The 24159-nt window shown below is 39.5% G+C and overlaps 1 protein-coding gene across 1 annotated transcript in view; it reads left to right on the top strand.

Moving 5' to 3' along the window:
- The window catches only part of tenm4 (teneurin transmembrane protein 4), a 302149-nt gene that overhangs the window by 151100 nt on the left and 126890 nt on the right, over positions 1-24159 (top strand). The window contains exons 11-12 of the mRNA XM_048598311.1: positions 7548-7748; positions 17105-17290. Of these exons, the coding sequence (XP_048454268.1) occupies positions 7548-7748; positions 17105-17290 (387 nt within the window). The remainder of the gene's footprint in view (positions 1-7547; positions 7749-17104; positions 17291-24159) is intronic.

Raw genomic sequence — 24159 nt, 5'->3', positions numbered from 1 at the left:
TGGGGAAGGATGTTATCCCATACAGGGAATGCAACAAAGTTTCACCAACTTGTCCCAGGGATGTTGAGACTGTTCTATGAAAAGACAGTAGGCCTCTATTGTCTGGTGGCTTGAAGAATGAGAGGTGATCTCATTGGAAGCCACAAAATTCTTCAAAAGATAAACAATGGTCGATGTAGGTAAGACGTTTCTGTCAATTGGGAGTCTCGAATCAAGGGATACAAATTTTAAAATAAGCACGATGCCGTTTAGGACGAAGATTAGGAGATGTTTGTTTTCCTTAGGGAGTTGTGAATCTTTGAAATCCTCTACTCCAGAGGGCTTTGGAAGCACCATATCGGAGTATATTTAAAATAGAGGTTGATTACTAATGGCTTAGAAGGTTATGGGAATGCAATAGTGTGGATAAAAGGTATTGAAGTGTTCAATCTGCCTTAATTGTTGTGAATGGCAGATTAGATTCAATGTGTTGAATGGCTTACTCCTGTTCATATGTTCTTATGTAATATTACTTTCCCTACAAGATGTGGCAAGCTAGTTTTTTTTATTACAATCTAAAACCTGTCCACAGTGTTAATCCATAAGCTCCAAATTTTGATAACTTGCTCTTATAAGGTTTAAATTCACAACTTATGCATATTTAGGTCTGATCCCTAACCACTACATTGCCACATTTTCATTCTGGAGCTTTTATTACCTGTTTAAGGAAAGAGGGAAAATAATCAAGTGCTATTATCAAGCGTTCCCTCAGAATCGTAGAAGAATACAATGGGCATAGCACCTCGAGCTGTCAAATCTGAGCTGGCTCTCTGTAAGAATAATTTCGCTAGTCCCATTCCCCACATTTTACTTGTTCTCAACATATTTTTTACCTTCAGGCCCTTATTCAATTTCATTTTGAAAGTCACAACTGAGTTGGCCTCCACCACCTTCTCATACATTTCATTCCAGGTCCTAACCACTCGCTGTGTTTAAAAAAAAATTCTGATTGCCTTCAGTTCTTTTGCCAATCATGTCAAACACCTGTCCTCTGATTCTCGATCCCTCTGCCAAAGGGAGCAGTTCTTCACTAAATACTGAATGGACCCCTTCTGATTTTGAAAATCCAAAATCATTTAAATTGTTATTGAAAATGAAAGTCAAATAGTTCCATTATGAGACAGAGATTAAATATTGTGCATAGTATCTTGCAATATATCAGAGAAAACAACCCAGTCTGCTCAGTCTTTTCTGAGAGATCTAAGTAGAGAGTTGTGGTTTTATCCTTGTGATTTTTTTCTTGCACATTCTCCAACGTTTTTTCACCTTTTTAATCTCTCATGCATTTAATTTATCTCTGTGCGCAGTTAAGCAGTCTAGTCAGAGCTTTTATATACTTTAAATGTTTCCAATTTCAATGTCAGCAAGTTGTATAAATTGCTGTCCGGGTGAAAAGAAATGCTTACATTTGAGGAATGAGAATTTACCTTAAGGCATTTAGGCTTTCGTGCCTACATGTTTCCTCGTGGCATTGGCCATTAAGAGAAGATGTCTGCACTAGTATTTATATATGTAATAAAAACAAAATTGCCTGTGACTAAATTGTCAAAAATATTCAGAGAAACAAATCTATCCAACATTGTGTATTTTATGCAATTTACTGCAAGTGGAAAGTGGCATAGGCTTTCTGGAAATACATTTAACATCCCAATTGAAAAAGATTTAAACCTGACTAACCGAAAATAATTTTAAAAGTTTAAAGGAGAAATGATCATTTAGCACAAAAGATTTAAATTACTATTTCAAGCTAAATTATCTGAGTAGACCAAAAAACATATTTGAACCAGTGAAAAATCCCTTTTTAGGCTGATAGGGATTTTTTTTCCACATAACATTGATCAAGTCTAGCTGCACAATATCCATACCACACTTTTCAAGCAGCTGTTCTATTATATTCTTCTCTTCAGCATAATACACCAATCATATGACACGTTGGAGAATTAATACTGTGAATTCTTTACTTGAAGATAAGACTATATCCAAATTCTATGAACTAGTAAGGCTAAGTACATATAATACCAAGAGCTACTGGAGAAACTTAGCAGGACTGGCAGCGTCAGTTGCAAGAGACAGAGTTACCATCGTGATCCAGTATGACTCTTCAAAATCCCAGAGTTCCAGATGCTGCCAGGCTTGCTGATTTTCTCCAACACTGTTTTATTTCAGCTCACCAGCATTTACAACGTTCTGCTTCTGGCTGAGCACGCACGTCTGACTCCAACTGGTCCGTCATCATTACATCCTTTTGAGGTGGTACTGATTGATGGCAGTTTAAGATTCACCTCCTTAAGGAAAAGTGCACCCCATATCATAACATAAAAAATACTCCTGGGGCTGAAATGTACATGTTTTTGGCCCAGTTTCAACTTAAGTTCAGGGAAGGCTTCTCCCCTTGAAGCCTAGCAAGTTTTCTCACTGCATTTTAACAAACTTGCCTCATTAACTACCAACTCTTCTGTTGCTCCTCTTACCCAGTTCTAGCTCCAGCCTACCACGTCATACTTATCAGTGTTAGAATGTCACAAAATGGACCAGCTTACCTAGCGCCTTCTTTATTAGTTTGTCGTACATCTGGACAAGTGTTATCAGTTTAAAGTTGCCCTGAATGGCTCCTGACAATTGCTCTAAACATGGCAGAGAAGGAAAAATTGGTGGCACAATTTGCAGGCAGGGACCTGGAGGGTGTGTGGTACACAAGGGGGAAATGCGCTCTTCCCCATGGACTGGCAATGGAGGCCTCAACACCAGACCATATCAGCCATACAGCAATACAGGAAGAAAGTCGGTGATATTCTTCACTCCAGCAGTATAAGTGCCACTATCGTCTCTCCATTGCCTCACACTCACTCTGACTCGAGTCCTGAAGAAGGTTCACTGCACCCAAAATGTTAATTCTGCTTTCTCTCCACACATGCTGAGATTTTTCAGCAATTTATGTTTTTCTCCCTGACACCAGTAACCTTGTTTGTTCTCTGCTCTGCCTGCTCATTCAGAAGGGACACCTCCCCATATGCACCAAAAGTAACAGCTTCGTCATTGCCTCTGACCCACTTATGGAAGGAAACAGCCCACAGTAAGGTGGAAACAGCCAGGACAAGTGATGTGTTACACGGTAGTCAGCTCCTCAGCTCTTATGAAGAAAGGATCCTGACTCTGAACTCTGACTGCACCTTTGTCCATGTCTATACCCCTGGCTGAAGGCTATCTCCCCTGATTTAACTGAGGATGGCTCAGTGTCACTTGAACTCCTTCACAAAGTCAAATCTGTGCAAATGAACTAATGTTAAAAAATTCCCCACAAGGCATTTAGTGCACTTTTTGAGAGAACACAGTGTGGAGCTGGAGGAACACAGCAGGCCAAGCAGAAAATTTCTGAAGAAGGGTCCTGACCTGAAACGTCAACTTTCCTGCTCCTCTGATGCTGCCTGGCCTGCTGTGTTCCTCCAGCTCCACACTGTGTTATCTCTGACTCCAGAATTGGCAGTTCTTACTATTTCTGAGTGCACTTTTTGGTTAGCTTTGTACAAATAGGATTTTCTGGTAGAATTTTAATGATCCAAAAACCTGCCATTTGGATTGATTTTCAGAGTGGAGGCAACAAGCCTGAATTAATTCAAGAAATACTCAGATTCCATGACAGTACTTTTTAGGGGATCTGAATGGAATTTTTTAACTCACTTGTGGGATGTGGACATAGCTGGCTGGCCAGCAGTTTTGAGATAACAAGGTGTAGAGCTGGATGAACTTTTCTGAAGACTTTTCTGAAGAAGGGTCTGGGCCTGAAACGTCAGCCTTGCAGCTCCTCTGATGCGGCTTGGCCTGCTGTGTTCATCCAGCTCTACACCTTGTTATCTCAGATTCTCCAGCATCTGCAGTTCATACTATCTCTGGCCAGCAGTTTTATTGCCCAACCCTAGTTAACCTTGAGAAGGTGGTGGTCAACAGCTGCAGTCCACCTACTGTAGGTTGACCCTCAATGCCCTTAGGGAGGGAATTCCAGGATTTCGACTCAATGGATGTGCCATGATAGCCTGAGTGCCCTTTCTATCTGCATCTATTTTGTAAAACACGAGTTCACAGCTGAATTTGTGACAACAATTTTGCCACTCCCCATCTGCCTTTTCTACGGTGACAACTCATAAGCAACTTCCTCATGACTGATCTTCTGCAGAAAGGTGAAATCTCAAGACTAGTTTTAAAAACATTCCACCCGTACTAGGCTTATGGTGCATTAAGTTTTATTGTTATAAATTGTACTGTTTCCTAAATTCTTCTGAGACCATTGAGAACAGCCTGGGCTTACTGGGGAGAGCTGAAGACTTCTCATTAACTGCAGATGATCTTTGGTGCTCTTTAAGTTGGTGAAAATGCCTTTGGGCAGAAGAGTTGGCTAATGCTGACTTTTCACCTCTGGAATCTGTGTTTACCCAGACTAAAGATTGAAGAATCACATTGACTACTTGCCCAGCATACATCCTCAGCAAAGTTTCTTTTCAACAAAACAAAGTTGAAAAGGTTCCCCTTGAGGCTTACAGTAAAAACTGGAAAATGTTGCTGAATATTTGCCCAATAGGAGCATCATGCACCTAGACAAGTACACTATTGGCAGGTAAAATAGTTTGCAATGAGTTCGAATAGTTTTTTTAAGAAGTGAATGCTGGGGAGGCAGTGGCCTAATGGTACTGTCGCTAGATTATTAATCCAGAAATCCAGCTAACGTTCTGTGGACCTGGGTTCAAATGGCAGATGGTGGAATTTGAAATCAATAAAGAATCTGGAATTAAAGGTCTAATGATAAATATGAAACCATTGTCAATTGTTGAGGAAAAACCCATCTGGTTCGCTAACGTCCTTTAGCAAAGGAAATATACCATCCTTACCTGGTCTGGTCTACATATGATGCCAGACCCACAGCAATGTGGTTGACTCTTAATTGACCTCTGAGCACTTAGGGATGGGCACTAAATGCTGGTTTAGCCAGTGACGCCCATATCCCATGAGTGAATTAAAAAAAAACTTAGCGTTGCTTTCTGGTTGACAACTGCATGATAACTACAACATAATTGTTTTTCAAAAATTCTTTTTCAAGCATGGATTTTCCCCAGAGAAACTTTTAGTTATAGCTAAGAATATAACAAGAACACAGGTAGCTCCTCAAACCTGCTCTGCCCTTCATTAAGAATAAGGTAATCTCCAACCTCAATTCCACTTTCCTATTTTATCAGCCATGTACTTTGGGTTCTTTTAGAGTTCAGCACACGATCTTCCCTCAATATATTAACAACTGGAATCTACAGGACTCTAAGACAGAGAATACAGACCGTTCACAATCCTCTCAGTGAGGAAATTGCTCCTTGTCTCAGCCATACATTGCTGTCCCTTTATGTTGAGATAATGTCTCTTCATTTTAGATTTCCCAGATAGGGGAAACAGATTTTCAGCATGTCCCCTGTCAAGCCTCCCCTGAATCTTGTATACTTCGATGCTATCACCTTTAATTCTTCAAAATTTAACGGGCTTGGGAACTCAATTGTTCCTCATAGGACAATCCTCTTACACCAGCAATCAATTTAGTGAAGCCTTGTTACAATGCCTGTAAGGTAAGTATTATCCTTCTTTAGATATAGAAACCAAAACCATGCACATGTTCTCTCCAAAGCTGTCCAAATGCAGTAAGACTTCCTTACTCTTCTACCCCAACACCTTGCAATAAAGGCTTAAATGCTGTTTTCCTTCTTAATTGCTTGCTGTACCTGCATGGTAACTTTGTGTCGAATGTACAAGGACATCTAAATCGCTCTTATTTATCAACATTTAATAGCTTTTCACCCTTTGAAAAGTAAACAATTTTTCTAATTTTCCCACTAAAGTGAAGAACTTCACATTTCCTTCATCTGCTACCTACTTACCCACTCACTTAACTTCTCTGTATCCCCTCAATAGTTTCTCACTCTTGGAAAAGTAAATAATTTTTCTAATTTTCCCACTAAAGTGAAGAACCTCACACTTCCTTCATTTGCTATCTACTTATCAACTCACTTAATTTGTCTGTATCCCTTCGCAACGCCTCTAAGTGTTTCTGACATCTTATTTTCCCACATACCTTTGTATTGCCAGCAAATGTAGATACATTATTTTAACATATCCCCTTAGTTTTAAAGAGTTGGTTGCACTTTGCAGCAAAGTTCGAGCCATCCATTTCAATTCTAGTAACCGAATTGGGCTGGTTTTCAATTGGGCAGGCATTGAAGATACATCAAAGTCATTAATAGTGATTGAAAATAGCTGAGACCCTGACACTATACTACTAACAAGCTCACAACTTGGAAATGGTCTGTTTTTCCCTACTCTGTGTTTTCTGTTATTTTTCCAGTCCTCGACCAGTGTTAATATATTATTCCCAACATCAAGAGACCTTATCAGGTGTGACAGCATTTCAAGTACTTATTGAAAATCCAAGTATGCAACACCCACTGCTTCTGCTTTATCTATCCCAATAGTTATATTTTTATACTTGCATAAACCTCTGATTGTCAAACATGGTTTACCTCGCTGAAAACTATATTACCCCAACTAATCCTATTATGATTTTGTAAGTGTTGTTTAACACCTCTTAACAATGGTTTCCAGTATTTTCCTACTGACTAATGTTGAGATAACTGAGGTAGCACTTTGCTGTCATTTCTCCATGCCCAAGTATTACAGTTTCTATCTTCAAATCCATTGAAAGCATTACAGAACATAGAGAATTTTGAATGATTAAAAGTGATACATCCCCAAGCTCTGCAGCCATCTCTTTTAGAACGCTAGGATATAAATCATGGGATTTGTCAGTTTTTAATCCCATCAATTTCTCCAGTTTTCTTTTCTTTTTTAAAGTCAATTACTCACTCCAGTTTAAATCTTGGTTCCACACTATTTCTGTTGAGCCGTGTACTGTCTTCACAAAACATCTCTTCCAGTTTACATTATTCCACATTGTTATTCCCCCATTTCAACTGTGAACAGATCCACATTTACTTTTGATATTTGCATCCTTTTAGTTACATATTAAAGTTTTCAACAGCTTACAAGCTGTTATACTTTTACATACCTTTACCTTATTAATTCATCTACCCTTTGTTTGCTATATCCTGCTTGTTTACCTTGAAACCTTCTTTCTTCTTCAAAACACAATTTCCTTGAGATAGAAGATGCTTGGCAGGATCTGAAAAGCTTCCAGATTTAATGGAACTGAAATTAGCCACTGATATTGAACACAGTTGCTGAAGGCAAGCAGTCCCATAACCTCAGAATGTTTCTGTGACTGAGATTGTGGCTCAAGTGAATATATTTTTCAGTCCACTTGTGACAATAGCTGACACCTTAATGACCCTGAGTGTTTTTAATGTGACAAAACGATAAGGCTTTATTTATTTGCTATTTAACTGATGTGGCCTTTAATAAAAAAAAATCAGCCCAAATGTATTAGATTTGTAGTTCTAAAGCAGTTTTTTTTTATTTTTCAGTGGACTGCTTAGACTCAACATGTTCTGGACGAGGAATATGTGTTCGCGGAGAATGTCATTGCACCACTGGCTGGGGTGGATCAAATTGCGAGACTCCAAGAACAGCTTGTACAGACCACTGTTCAGGGCATGGTACATTCCAACCAGATTCAAAGACCTGCAACTGTGACCTTGCCTGGACAGGCCATGATTGCTCCGTGGGTAATACACTCGACTATTACTATTTGATATTACAGGCACAATTGTACAATTGCCCACAGCTTTGTTGCAGGGGAATCATATAATAGTCAGAGTCCTTGCAACGTGTTACTCATACCTTAATGACTTCTGCAATGTGAAGTTATTCAATTTCTTGTTGATTTGAAGAAGAACTGAAAAGTCAAACTTTGGACGTATTGAAACTGTTTCTAACTGGTAAATCTTAAAGTGAACTTTTTTTTGTAAAGCAAATGAGACACAATAACAATTTAATTTCTAATTGCCACATCCCATAAGAGAAAGCTCTTTTATCTTAGGTATTTTTATTTTCTTCACTGCAGGACTTTTCCAACCACCCAAATGAATCTTACATTTTTTATTTCTGTCATCGTAACTTGAGCACACAGACTATACTTATAGAATTGTATTGTGTTTAAGCAGTTCATTTGGAATTCTCTACCAGAAGAGGCTGTGGAAGCTCAGTCCTTGAATACATTTAAGGTAGAGATTGAGTTCTGATTCCAGTGGCACAAAGGGTTATGGTGATGTGTTGATAAAAGGTATTGAAGTATTCGATCAGTTATGGTGATAGGTTGGTAAAAGGTATTGAAGTATTCGATCAGTTATGGGGATGTGTTGGTAAAAGGCATTGAAGTATTCGATCGGTTATGAGGATGGCTTGGTAAAAGGTATTGAAGTATTCAATCAGTTATGATTGTATTGAATGGTGGGACAAACTTGATGGGCTGAATGGCCTACTCTTCCTATATTCGTCTCAGCAGACCAGATGTGATGTATCTTAAGCTTCATTAAAAATATTTGTCTCCGTCCTGTGTTTGTATGTCAAACTAAATTCTGACTTCCAAGCAACTGAATACTGTTTTGACATAAAATTAAGTTTCCCTTTCTTTGAGCAAGCAATCAGCCTGAATCTTGAATCTGGTGCTCCCAGTAAAGGATGGTGAGTGCTGACTGGGAAATTATAGATCTTTAACTGATTTTTTTTTACCTGGAAGCAAAGAAGATGGGGTAGTTTTTACTAAATCCAGCCATCAGGATCTGATAAGCAGCCTGATTCATTGTCTGTCCAATGTTATTTTGCATCAAATTCAGCGGAAAGAAGTAAATGAACAAGATGTAAAGTGGGTGATTCAAATCTGTCAGTTTCCCAGTGGCCTAAGCAGGTTACATTTTAATGACTCCTGCAGAAACCATGATTTCTGAACTGTTGGTGAAACTACCTGATTATGAAATCAGCCCAAAAACAGAAATGGCTGGAAAAGCTCAGCTAGTCTGGCAGCATCTATGAAGAAAAAAATCAGAGTTAACATTTCGGGTCCAGTGACCCTTCCTCAGAACTCTTCATAGATGCTGCCAGACCAGCTGAGCTTTTCCAGCAACTTCTGTTTTTGTTCCTGATTTACAATATCCACAGTACTTTCGGTTTTTGTAAAATCAGCTCATATGATTATATGTTTAAGAAACACAAATTTGAAACAAATGTAAGCATTGTTCTATGTTACCATTACTAACAAGTCACATAAAGTCAGAACCTTTCATCTTGTATTTCTGAGGACAGAAACTGTACCTTATTCCTTACCTGCTCTGGCCTACAAGTGACTCCAAACCCCACAGATGTAGGTGATTCTTAGCTGCCCTCTGATATGGCCACAACAAGCCACCTAGTTCAAGGGCAGTTTGGGATAGTCATAAACTGCTAGCCTATAATATCCATATTCCATGAAAGAATAAAGTAAACACAAGAAAACAACTTAGAAAGAATGCAACATTTATATAGTATGAAAAGATGGTGCTGACTAGTTGTGTTATGGTTGATATGAAGATGCAGTAGGAACTTTTACCTGTCATAGTCAACTGATTAAGTTCAAATCAAGCAAGTCAACTCTGATTGGTCAGGATATTGTCATCAGGATGTAGCAGGGATTGGTCATCTCCATAGCTTTTCTTCAGTGAAATGGTTGCACTGTGCATACATCTTTTTTGTCTAGAAAGAACCTACAATCTTGTGTGTGAATAAATGTAGTTCTAACATGTAAATGAATCAAACTGTGCGCCAGATTGATAAACTTGATTTGATAATCTGTGTAATTTGTAGCACGGTCAGGGTTGATTAGTAAATGTTGACCAATAACAGAATCACATCACAAGTTGGATGATGTGGGCACAATTTTTCACTGTCCAAAGTGGATGAGTTACTTGGGCGAATATCCAAAAATCACACTATCATCATTGAAATGAACTTTGGCATTTAGGTCCACTTCCCCTCAGATGACAACATTTCTCCAAGGCTTGGGCCACAGTCAGTCAAGGGTGTGGATCCTGCATTATCCAGGGGCTTCTAGGGTCAGTCCATGACATTATCGAGATGCAGGCAGCTCAAGTCTAAGAACTGACCTGATTGTATTAGATGGCTAAGGTAACAGTCATAGGGGGAAATTGTAGACAGTGAGGCAGAATCCAGTAGAAATGGGAGGGATCAAGGTAAGTCATGGTTACTCTGACCTCTATTGGAATGATACAGGACCAGTAAGTGCATCAACATCTCAAAATTCGGTGGCCTCAGGGTTAAAATGGGACTATATTGATCATGTCAATGGTTCAACTGAAACTTGGGGAGGGTGAAGGATAATTGCAGACACAAAGAGCCTGCAAGTCACTACAGAACATGTAAAGTTTGCACCTTACTATATTGATTCAAAATGAACTGTGGAAAATGGTTTCAATATCAATAAAACGGGTAGTGTTCAGAACTGGAATGTGTGGCTTCTCCAGCAATCATATGTTCGTTGATTACACAATGCCAAGTATGTGTCTTCAAATCAATGTCCAGAATGTCAATATTCCTCAGACCACACATAGAGGATATTGTGGTGTGGTAGCCGTGTCCCTACCTTTAGATTTATAGGCCTTGGTTCAAGACTTCCCGAAGGATTTGATGGTCCCAGAGGTGTGTCATAACACATTCAAGCAGGCTGATTGTTTTTTTTCTTACTCCATCCAACTCTGACTGAGTGAAAGTACATTGTGGCCTGATTGGTATCTTGTGACCTCTCAGGGCAACAAGAGCGAGTGAAAGAAGGGACATTCACTTGATTCTTCGTTGGCTGATGCTCATGAAAGAAACATATCTCATGCATTACATCTGAACAGTTAGGAATGCTATAAATATACTGGACTAGAAAAAAAAACAACTTCCAGAATATCCCTCCCTCCAAAAGTTGGTGGCTTTATAGATTCTTCTTAATGGTCAAATTTGTGAATTATAGATTGTAAAAAATAGTTAAATGTTCTTGGTAAGTTATTTCCAGGCACTGAGACTAGAACTGTTCAGAATCTTACTTCAGTAGACTTAAAATATATACCTAAAACTGCATCCAATCCAGCACTTGCTCCAAAACTGATAAACACTAGAGACAGCAATGAGCAATGGTAATTTTTGGAAGCAGTGGGTTGCGGTGGGGCGTGGGCAGGGAGTGGGGACAGTGTGGGGTGTGGGGTCGTGTTGCTGCCTTGCAACTGCTTCATTTGCATTTGAAGGCCACAGGGACACTTTCTTGGGTCCTGTTACATGAGGTCAGGATTATGTACATGTAGGAGAAGTTGCTTTGTCGGGCTCAAAGGTAATCCTGTAGTAGTACATGATTGCAATTTCCTGTGAGATTAATGGCAAGAAGCTAACATCTGATGCAGAATCAAATGGGAGTACATGGTGCTTGTGGCCTTGGCTGGGTGCACTCCTGCACTTTTGGAGGCCATAGCCTGGAGCTTCATGGACAAGAATGTCAAGGTGAATCAAGCCTTTAGTAAGGTTACAGCGCTCAGTGATCTCCTGAACACTGGGGGACCATGGAAGAGGTTAATCCAGCAGTTATCCTTACAGTTCAATGGAACTGCAATGGAGCCAACACATATGGCAGCAGACAACAACTCGATTTGCAATAACAGTGGCCACAACCAAGTGCCACACAGCCTCCAGAGGAAGATGAACAACAGTCACCATGGAGCAACACAGCTCTTGCATGGAACAGGATCTGAGAGCTCAGCTGCAGCTTTTTCGTCTCCTTATTGAAGGGAAGATGTCATTTCATTGGAGGCGGTTCAGAGAAGGTTCACAAGGATGACCCTTGGTATGTTGGGATTGTCTTATGAGCAAATGTTATACAGGTTAGGACTCTACTCATTGGAATTTAGAAGAATGAAAGGTGATCTCATTGAAACATATTAATTTGTTAAGGAGCTTGACATGGTAAATGCTGAGAGGATGTTCCCCCTCATGGCAGAGTATAGGACCAGAGGGCATAACCTCAGAATAAATGAACACCAATTTAAGACTGAGATAAGGGGAAATTTGATCTTTCTGAGTGAGCCCTGTGGAATTACTCGTGACAGGGAGGTGTGAGGGCAGAATCCCTGTTGTACATTTAAGGCTGAAATAGATGGATTCTTGATCAGTAAGGGAAGTGAACGTAGGAATATCGAATCAGGCGTGTTCCTGTTGAATGGCAGTGAGGCCAAAGGAGCTGAATGGACCACTTCTTGTTCCTATTTCTGATGATCTAATCTGCAAATTGCTGAGAGCCAGTGTAGAAGACAGCTAAGGATATTCCTAGCCATCATGTCACACATGTGCTAGCAAGGTGATGAGGATCTGCAGTCCCGAGGACTGGCACCAATCCCCTCCTTGTAATTCTAAAAGCAACAGGCTGCCCTGAATTTCTTTGCCAGCTGATCATTTCAGGGATATGCTGGGGACATCTGGATTTTTACAGTATTCAACTGATAAGTGCATTCAGGATGTTAGTGATACTGTATTCTCAAGAGCTTGTCAATTCATCACTTTGTCCCTTGCTGTGAGGAGGTGGACAGCAAGGGTTTAAGGATTCTCAGGCCTTGCTGCCTTTCCTGCAAGTGCAGGATGCAATCAATTCCACCCACATTGCAATCAGAACACCCTATCGTGAACCAGCAATCTTGGTGACCAGGAAAGGATCCACTCCCTTAAGGTTCAAACTACTTATGACCACAGCAGCCAGATATGGCTAGACCCTCCTCCTCCGGTGAGTTATTTTATTTGTGCATGACCATTGATGACTGGATGTGGAGGACTACAGAGCTTAGATCTGATCCATTGGTTGTGGGATCACTTAGCTCTGTCTATCACTTGTTGCTAATGCTGTCTGCATTCAAGTAGTCTTCTTAGGTAGCTTCACCAGGTTGACACTTCATTTTTAGGTATGCCTAATGCTGCTCCTGGAATGCCCTCCTGCACTCTCCATTGAACTAGGGTTGAACCCCTGGCTTGATGGTAATGGTTGAGTGGGGGATAGGCCGGACCATGATGTTACAGATTGTGCTGGAGTACAATTCAGCTGCTTTTGATGGCTCATAGTGCTGAATGGATGCCTTGTCTTGATCTGCTAGATCTGTTTGAAGTCTGTCCCACTTAGCACAGGGATAGTGTCACACAATGGACTTTGCCTCCACAAGGACTGTGTGATGGTCACTCTTACTGATACTGTCATGGGCAGCAGCCAGCAGATTGGTAAGGATATGGTCAAGTATGTTTTCCCCTCTTGTTGGTTCCCTCACCACATGTCGCAGGCCCAGTCTAGCAGCCATGTCCTTTATGACCCGACCATGTCAATCAGTTGTGCTGCTGCTGAGCCACTTTTGGTGCTGAACATTGAAATCCCCCAATGAGAGCATGTTGCACACCCTTGCCACCTTCAGTGCTTTCTCCAAGTGTAATTCAACATGGAAGAGTACAGATTCATCAGCTGAGGGAGAACAGTACATGGTGATCAGTAGGATTGTTTGCTGATGTTTAATCTGAAACCATAAGACTTCATGGGGGTCCATAGTCAACGTTGAGGACTCCCAGGGCAACTCCATCCCGACTGTATACCAGTGTGCCGCCATGTCTGCTGGGTCTGTCCTACCGGTGGGACAGGACATATCCAGGGATAGTGATGGTGGTATCTGGGATATTGCCTGTAAGATATGATTCCATGAGTATGGCTAATGCAGGCTGTTGTTTGACTAATCTGTGAGACAGCGCTCCCAATTTTGGCACTCACCCCCAGACGTTAGTAAAAAGTACTTTCCAAGTCATCTGGGCTTTGTCTTTTCTGGCGCCGAGGTCAATGCCAGGTGACCCATTCGATTTCAATTCTTTCTTGAGACTTTGTAGCGAATGATACAACTGTGTGGCTTGCTAGGCCAATTTTTTTTCTTTATTCATTCACAGGATGAGGGTACTTCTGGCTAGGTGGCACTTATTGCCCATCCCTAATTGCCCAGAGGGCAGTTAAGAGTCAACCACATTGCTGTGGGTCTGGAGTTACACGTTGGTAGGAAAAAGGTGAGGATGGTAGATTTCCTTTCCTGAAGGACATTAGTGAGCCAAATGAGTTTTTCCAGCAATTGACAATGGTCTTCAGTAGATTCTTAATTCCGTATATATTTCATTGAATTCAAATTCCACCATCTGCCATGGCAGTATTCGAACCCAGATCCCCAGAAATATTAGTTGATTTTCTGGATTAATAGTCTAGCGGTAATACTGCTAGGCCATCACCTCTCCATATATTTTATTGTTACTCTCATATTCTCATATTCTCTGTGCAGGCTTCCCACCCCCGCAACTCTGATTTTTAATTGGTTGTCACCTTTCTTTTCAGAATCCATTGTACCTCTCCATCATGTACATTTCAGAGCTGCAAAGGAAAGCAGGATTTCTGCTCCAAGTTTGAATTACCATTTTGCAGTCAGCAGTTCACTCTAGACTGGCACTCGTTGACCTACATAACAAATCATCTTTCCTCCCTGGGGGCAAGTGCTTAGCCTGACACAAATTATTACCCAAATAATCAGATTAAGGTGTAGAAATCACTAATCACGGACCTGTGAATAGATGTTGTTAATCCAATGCATTTGTTCACCCAGTTTGTTGCAACAAATAAACTTTGTCACTGCTCAGTTTTACAGCTGTTACATTCAATAATATTAATATTGAGAAAAGATAAACTTCTGTAAATCTTTTTAAGACTTTTTATCATTTTACTTTTGTCTCATTTTACTCTTATTGAGGTATATGTGTGCATTTATTATAATTGGTGTTCTTGACAGCAGTAAAAAATCTAAGACACAATCCCACTGAAACGTCTAAATTAAAATCATATCAAGTTATGTAATTTGCATAGCTGCAATTATAATTTGAATTGAAACGATAAAATTAATCCCCTTAATTGCTGAACTGGGAAATAGCAGTTTACTGCAAGAAAAAGAACACATAGTATTGTAAGAACTTTTACCTTCCTTCATCTCTGAGTGGCTGTGGACTGAAACTTAGTAGTTCTCTCCCATTTATTAAGCTATTGTGTGATCAATAAAATCACTCCTTTACTGTTTGACAGACTGCAAAATATTTAACATTGATAGCTTGGAAGGTTCCATTTGGTTAAATCTATTTTTTTTAGAGTAACGTTGGCAAAGAGTTCCAGTAAGTGAATAAGTGTGAATGTTGTACATTCTGTTTTGGAGTTCCAAGTCCTGTTTTAGAAAGTGATCACCATCATGTGCTCCTGCAGCGTTTTGTCTATTTTCTTTACATCTCACAAAAGCAACTGCAGAAATTCAGAATCTGTCTGTCATGTCCAACATGGTTATTTATCTGGACCTCAGTCCATCCCATTATGAAACATTACTTGATACCTCAATAATTAAGCTAAATTCTTTAGATTTTTAACTTCTTCCTGTGGATTGAAAGTCCGATTTATGCAGTAATACCTGCTGAGGCTTTACTTCAATAATTTAAAAACTTTTTGTCATTTTTATCAAGTTCATTAAGATCTTCACATAGATTCAAAATTTAATACGTGACCACCAGGTTTTTCCTCCCATTGGAAATATATTCTATGTAAATTCTTCTTCTGATCTCAAAAAGTCACTAAAAGCTTTGGTTAATACCCAATTCAATTGTTCAGATAGCCAATTTAATTTAAATAATTAATTGGTTTAGCAAATACCTGAATAAATAAGTGACAATTTGTGGACTGTTCTTAGATTATTTGAGCATGCTACATCACTTACGTTTGCATCGTTCAAATAACCTTTACTCAACCAGTTGAAGCAATTAATTCAACTTCATTCATCTGAATTGTAATGGTAATAATCCCATAATTAAATATTTTTAAAATCCTATGTTGCAGTTGTAACCAAAGCATAAAACCAAGTAATTCTATAATTAAAATCTGATCAACTAAGATTAACCAAATTTATTCTTTTTATATCTGAATAGCTTTTTATTTCAGGATATATAGATCGAAAACGTAAGCTACACTTTGTGAGCATTTGAGCTGCATTTTTATTTTGGAATGCAATATTTTGACATTGCAACAGCAGATAATGCTTTTTGTGTTATTTTCAAATGTTTAATCACAAATAGAATCTGACTCTTCAACTTTAATCCATAAGAATGTTAAAAGATAAAACTTTCTCTATTTTGTTGAACCATTCAAATAAACCATGACAAGACAAAAAGACAGTAAAATATCATGTTAAAATCATTTGTCAATATTTTAATAAGGGTATTAACTTGTTGGTTTACTGAGTCAATACTTCATTAAAATAGCAGAGAGGAATTTCATGCATTTTAGTGACTTGCAGAATTACCAAGTAAATTGCAGTCCATTACAGTTTAGTTAAAGGCTAAGTAAAATGCAAAGAAGGGTAAGAAAATATTAACAATAGTGGAAACGCATTCTAAAAGTATGCAAACTTTTTGAAATAATTGAAATGGCGTGAAGTGAAGAAATACTAACAATTATCACTTTTTTACTCATTTGGATCTAACAATTTAAGTAGAAAAGCTGACGGTCTTTAGGATGTTTTTTAAGTTGGCTCAAGACTTTGACTATTATACACAGTAATATTGAGCATCCGACAATTTCCGAGACAGTTTCTCTGAGTGGTGTTTCTACACAATAATATTTTAACTATGTCATAACCTCTTCCCATCTGTTTTGTTTGGAGCTACTATTGACAAGGTTTTAATTAAATGCGATATCTCATATATTTCCTGTAGAACCTATCAACTACCCTTTTTGTCACAACAGTGAAGAAACAGCAGTTATCATGAGCTTGTAAAAGAAATAAGTGGAGCATTTAAGGCTGGCCTCTGTAATCTCTAATTTATTGTAATCCTCTTATTAAATCCTTATTGTTGAAAGGAATTACCTGCTAAGAGTGTAAAAAAAATCCCTTTATTCCTGCTTGACCTCGGCACTGAACTGTTACATCTTTGACAATAATACAGGGATTTGTTGTGTCTCCCACAGAGATTTGTGCAGTAGACTGTAGCGGCCATGGAATCTGCATAGGAGGCACCTGTCGCTGTGACGAAGGCTGGATGGGCAGTGTCTGTGATCAACGAGCATGTCACCCACGCTGCAGTGAACATGGGACTTGTAAGGATGGCAAGTGTGAATGCAGTCCTGGGTGGAATGGAGAGCACTGCACTATTGGTAGGACTTAAGAAAAGCATGTTTAATCTATTTGTGCTACTTAGTCTAGCATGAGAGGTTTTTAAGTGGGATTTTAAACTTCGGTTGTGAATTTTCAATTTTGTCTGAGTAAGTGCCCTTTGTAAGCGAAAGAGATGGGAGAGTTTTGATCATTTCATTGTTGAATTTATTTTGTAACATGCAGTATAAGAAGTCCCTTCCGTCACAAGTCTGTCATTAAATGTAAGGCTTTCACCAGTAAAGGTATAGTGATTTTTAAAATATCATACGTTTCTTCAAAATTATTGCACACCATATATATTTAGATTAGAATTCATTATTTAAAATGCAACATAATCATTTTATTGGTTTGTAAACTTTTGGATGTAATTTTGAAGTCTGTTTGACTGATAGGACAATACCTGTTCTGTTTAAACACAAAGCTTAGCTTATTCAAAGCCGTCACTACCTGGTTCTAATGTATAGAATTTAGGAGCATAGAGAGCAAACTTGCATCTTACTGGATTTTTGTTATAGGAGTTTATGACCCAAATCTTCTGATCTCCCTTGTGGGAATTTCCAAAAAAGTTTAAAATTCCAATGGGCAAACTCCCAGATGCATGTGGAACCCTCCAAAAATGTCAACTCTTGAATTAGCATGGGATGTTTCTGACAATCCAGATGCACTTGCCAGAATAGTTACCAGTTGAACAACTAAAACCTGCTGTCACTTCTGGATAACTATAAAACTGACCACCACCACAACCTGATTGATGACTGACACCGAGATTCTCGCCTCCCCCAGCACCTCCATCAATCACTCCTGGAATTCCTGTTCTGGACCACCTCCCCTCCACCTCCCATCTCATCCTACTCTCTCACCCACCCACCTGCCATACTACCTCACTTTGCCAACACGTCACCCTACTCCCTCACCCACCTCTCACATCGCCCCCCCCCCCCCCCCCCCCACTTACTTACCTTCTCTCTGTATGTCATCAAAGTGCCTCTGAAACTTTACAACTTTGAAATACAGCAGAGAGTGGAGTTAAAAAGGGGTTTGGCTCAGCTGATTTTGCACAAGTATGTTTCACATTTCTTAAGAGACGTCATTCAGATGTCCAGACCTAAAATGCAGAGCTCCTGGGCAAAGTGAGAAGAAAGGAACAGAGTGGTAATAGCCATAACAATGAACACCACTCCTAAGATGATCAGCCCATTATATCCATCGAACATTGGTATTGACAACCCATAAAATAGTAGGTACGTTTGCAACTTATGAACAGATGACACTTTACAGCTTTAACAAATACCACTGTAATCAAGTTAGCAGTTTGTATTCTGTTAAAAAAGTTTGTGATCAAATTTACATTCATGACACTAAATGATACTTTATCGCATTTGTGTACCATCTGTCCCATGTAACACGGAACAGTTCTGTTTTGTGAGTAGCAGGTAATGAAAATTTGAAATACTGTGCTGAACATTACATGGCCCAAATGGAATTTTGTCAGAGGGGCTTATACGATGTGGGTTGAATAGCGAGTGTGCCACCTTCTTTGTAGCACCCCCATTATGTAGGGTTGTGGGCAGATGCCATAATCTGCAGCCCATCCCCCATATGTAAATAATTAATTATTTTGTTTGAAGCCCAACTGACCCCAATATTATGCTGCATACATCATAAAATGGTTGCAAGGGCAGGAGTGGAATTCCCATTTTGGGTGCTTAAAGTGGTGGGAAAGAGGAGATGCTATCTTTTGCGGGGTGCACTTTGCCCATTTGGAGCACCCACCAAGAAGACAGTAGCCTCATTCTTCCTAGCTACACATAGTTTAAAAATCTCTCCCCACCACCTGCAAGCCCTCCCTAAGCAGCCAAAAAAAAACCCTACCCAATAGCTCCCTTTTACACTGGAATCCCTGGGGCTTCCTTCATGGTTTTGCCTGCAGTTCTGACAGTGTCCACTCCAAAGCTTAGGTGCTGGTGGGACTGCTGGAATTGCTGGCCAATCAGATAGCCTTCAGTCCAGAGGGTGGGTCTTCAATCCACTGTGGGGGGTAAGATCTACTATCCATCAATATAAGATGTCAGAGTGTGTTCTGGCTTTGGGACAAGCTTATTGTTGACAACTCAGTGTATCACCAACTTTTCTTAAAAGGTGCCAAGCTTCCTACCTCTATAGTCTTTTGCCCATCCTTTCAGTTAGTTTCCCTTACTTCTTACAGTTATTGTCTGTCATATTTTTCTGAAATAATACAAGCTTTAGTAAAATAATTTGTTCCTTTACCTTAAAGTGTCTTTGAAGACCTCTTAGAATCATAGTATGCCTACAGTGTAGAAGCAGGCCATTTGGCCCATCCAGACCACACAGACTCTCTGAAGAGCAGCCACCCAGACACACCCCCCTACCCTCTCCCTGTAACCCTGCATTTGCCATGGCTAATCCACTTAGCCTGCAAATCCCTGAACACCTTTGGCAATTTAATATGGCCAATCCACTTAACCTGTACATCTTTAGACTGTGGGAGGAAACCAGAGCACCTGGAGGAAATCCACGCAGACATGGGGAGAATGTGCAAACTCCACACAGACAGTTGCCTGAGGCTGGAATCAAACCTGTTCCCTGGCGCTGTGAGGCAGCAGTGATAACCACTGAGCCGTCGTACCACCTAAATAATATCTTTGCAGCCATTTCTCTGCTCTAGTTAAAAAAGATCCATTTGACATTGCAATTCTGACAAGATCAGGAATTTTTTCATGATTGAGTAATTCATTGTAACAAAAGGTGAACCTTAGAACATTCCAAGGAGAGGTATGTGGCTTCTCCTGATGAGAAAATTGTCTGAGTATTAAATTAATGGTATTTTGTTGCAAAGTAAGGATAACTCAACCACAGGAGAGGAATATTTCTGGTCAAAAAGCAGAATAATAACCAAAAATACTCTTTGCCATTATCCAATTAGCAAACAGTTCTGTTTCTTAGTGTTTGTGTTTTTGTCTTTGCATGTTTTCTTTTTATCTTGTTCTGTACATGTGACTTCTTTTACAAATTGGCATAATTCAGTCACAATTCTGAAGCATTTCCTTATGTTTTTCTTCTAAATCAACATAAAGTGTTGGTTCTGTGTGAATGAAATGTTCAATGAAAACTAATGGTGCTGTTCAAATCTGATAACATTAATCTATTAAGATTTATGTGAGACTGCCTGTTTTACTTTACTATATCATTCAATAGAATCTTAGTGCTTAACAGTTTAACATGAAGGGATTTACAGAGGGCAGATCATTTGTATTTGGTATGGATTCTTTGTACAATATCTTGTTCCAATCTATCTTTGAAATATTATTGCACTGACAAGAGCTGTTCAGTGACATGATAAAATTTCTTGAAAAGAAAAAGACTTTATGGATTAAAAGTTTGGTGATATAGGCAGAAGGGAGTCAAAAGAAAAGGCTAGATTTTACAACTTTTGAGGGAGATGGAATGGAAAGTGAGTGGCCCATTCAATCCTAGCCTCACACCAGCACAGCGGCAAATCAGATGATGGACAATTAGTAAAGCCTTTGCAGAAAAGCACAGTGGCTCAGCAGTTAGCGCTGCTGCCTAACAGCACCAGGGACCCAGGTTCAATTCCACCTCCGGGTGACTGTCTGTGCAGATTTCCTCTGGGAGCTGGGGTTTCCTCCCACAAACCAAAGATGTGCATGATAGGTGGATTGGCCAAGCTAAATTGGCCATTGTGTCCGGGGATGTGCAGGCTGGATGGATTAGCTTGGGAAAATTCAAAGGTAAGGGTGTGGATCTGTGTGGGTTGCTCTTCAGAGGGTTGGTGTAGACTTGATAGGCCTGCTTCCACACTGTAGAGATTCTGTGAAAGGTAGCCAGTGGGCAGTGTGAATGGTGTTCTATACTAAAACAGGCATCTAGACTTGGATATCAGGCATCAGGAATTCATGCCATGTACTGGCAGTTAATCGTAGCTGTCAATTTAAAGGCCCTGTTGCAATCTCTCCTTATCTCTTATGACAGCTCAAAACAGTGGATAAATGAAAGAAAAAGAATAAAAATGCTGCTACCTTCACCAGTAGACTACTACTACATTTAGCCATGGCCTTTTTGGCATGCAGCTTCTTCTCTACCAATGATATTAGACAGGCCCTAGACATAGTATAAAGGATGAGCAGTGAATTACCTCAAACAACCTTTACTCTGTGCTACATACAGAGATAGCAGATACTATGAGGATCTGAGTGGAAATTAGGGAAATACAACATGGTAGCAGCAGTGTGGATTCTAATTTCACACAGAGACTCTTGCCATTGATGATAATGCAAGAAGAAAGATTCTTTTTTCAAGAAAAGTACTATTTTAAGTGTTACTTTAAGAAGACACAGGTGAATCGGCACTTATCAGTAGAGAGAGACTTCAGCTTTGAAAGGAGCAACAAGACAATCTCAGCTCTCCAAAGACAAAAGTTCATCAGGAAGCTGGTAAGAAGTGCAGAGAGAAGAGCGTGGATTAGGAAAAGAAGAAGAGGGTGAGGTCTGAGGTCTGAGGTCTGAGGCTTTGCAAAGAACACGAGAGACTTGGAGAATAATATTAGCTGTCTCTTGGGGGAGAAAGGTGATAATGAAAACAGTGCAAAAGACCAGAATGGAAAAGCAAAGGAGTCCAAAATGATATAAAACTTCTTACAATGAGCATTGCTGTCATCAAGAATAGGCTTCATAAGGCATAGCTACAAAGACGGTGGAAGGGCCCGAGAGGTAATTTTTTATCAAGGCTGCAGAATTTGGAAAGTATCAGAATTTATTGAAGCTAGAAAAGTGCAAATTTACAGCAATCTAGTGAAAGAGTCCAGCGACAGAAGAAAGGATAGGAGAAATTAAGGATTTAAAAGGACTGGAACTCAGTAATTTAACCACAATTTCAGCAGGAAGATTCATAAAGGATGCAGCTGGAGAGTTTTATTTGAAATATTGTACTGAAGAAAGTCCTTTGTGTTTTGGGTGGGGAAAGGTTATAAAATATTTAAAGTTTGCTTGAAAACATTAGAACAGGATTAAAGCAATGTAGAGTTTTAAAGGATGGCAAACAAAGATATTTCTATACAGAGCCTAACAAGCTCTACAGTAATTGAATTTAAAACAGCATTGTTAAATACAAGAAAATGAGCTTCAAGAAAATCAGATTACTGGCAATGTTGAAATGATACAGATTTAAAACAGCTTTACAGTAATAAATATCAATCAGCACATTAAGAAGGAATGAACATAGAAATTAGTCAAAGTCAGCATTTTGGAACAATAAAGCCTCACTTGCAAAGGGAATGTCCACCAAATTATCTTTATGACTCTATGATGAGAGAATGCTACGTCTGTATAACTGTGGGTCAGAGAATGTGCAGCAAGAGGACACAGCATCAGAACAGAGAAAAGTCAAATACTTATCCTAAAATGCTAATGCAGTAGAACTTCCGTCTTTGGAAAAGTTACCCCAGGCATTCCTAAAGAAAATTACTGATCTGAGCAATTCAAATTTGACAGAGCTTGTTGATGTCCATGGAAATTCTGTTACTTTTAAGCTTGATGCTGGTGCAAGTGTCACAATTATGGATGAAGACACAGGAGTCACAGCCTACAGATATGAAAGGCATGTTGTAGGCGAATAACTCCCAACATTAAAGGTATGCTCCAAGTTGTACGATAAGAATAATAGCGATCAGATAGTCGAGAAGGCATATGTCATTCCTAATCAGGATCTTCCCTCTTGTGAAAGAAAGAGAGTTGTTTATCTTCAAAAATTATTCAAAAAGTCAAAGAACTGCAACAGCACAGAAGTAAAAGTTCTTTTGAGAGGGAATCCCCATGACCGTTCACAAGATTAGGCAAATTCAATGCCGAACACAGCATCATGTTAAAGAAAGCTGCTGAGCCATTACATCTCTTCACACTCAGGAAGCTTTGGCATCCCGAATAAATCAAGTTCAGAAGCTCCTTGGAGAAATGATCAGAATGGATATTGTTTCTCTGGTGCCAAACCAACCACGTGCTGTTTGGGCATGGCCTCGACACACAAAGCCAACGGATCCATCAGAAAATTTGTTGACCTAAAACAGCTCAACAAAAGTGGCAGCTAGGGAAATCCACCCTATTTCTACAGTCAACGAGAGTTTAGCTAAATTATATAAAAGTAGGATTTTTACCAAACTCAATGCCACCAGTAGGATCTAGCACGTGCCAATAACAAGCAATCAAGCCTGCTTACTATATTTATCACTTCAATCAGGAGGTTTTGTTTCAACAGACTGCCATTTGGGAGGACTTCCACCCCAGAGATCTTTCAAAGGACCTTATAGAATGTATTATACTAAAGATGGTGTCACATACCATATAAGTAACATATGGGAAAACAGTAAACGAAAATTACCAGGGAGGTCCATGCAGTTTTGCAATGTCTACAAGGCAAAGGGTTTACTCTTGACAAGAAGCATAAAATTTTTAAATAATCTACTCGCTTTTCGGGGTGCATTGTTGACAAAGTTGGGATGAGGCCAAATCTGCATGAAACAAAAGCTGACCACTCTAAAATTGGTCTGTGACCTGCTGAGCTATTTAGGCATGGATATTCAAACCAGTTTGCAACATTTATCCCCTTACTTGGCAACAATGACTAGATCCTTGAGTCAACAACGCAAGGTGATGCAAGGATAGTACTGGGGCTTACATCAGGATGATACGTTCCAAAAGATCAAGGATATGATGATGTCTACAGATATCCTGCCCACTACAATCCATCTTTATCAACTATGACCTCAAGCAAAGGAGCAGTGCCGTTTCAGGAGAAAAGAGATAGATATCAGAAAAGGTATTTTCAGGCGTGGAAA

The sequence above is a fragment of the Rhincodon typus genome, chromosome 6, assembly GCF_021869965.1.
Source record: "Rhincodon typus isolate 14 chromosome 6, sRhiTyp1.1, whole genome shotgun sequence".
Lineage (NCBI taxonomy): Eukaryota > Metazoa > Chordata > Chondrichthyes > Orectolobiformes > Rhincodontidae > Rhincodon > Rhincodon typus.
Note: the sequence above shows the minus strand (reverse complement) of the source record. Positions and strands in the feature narration are given on the sequence as shown.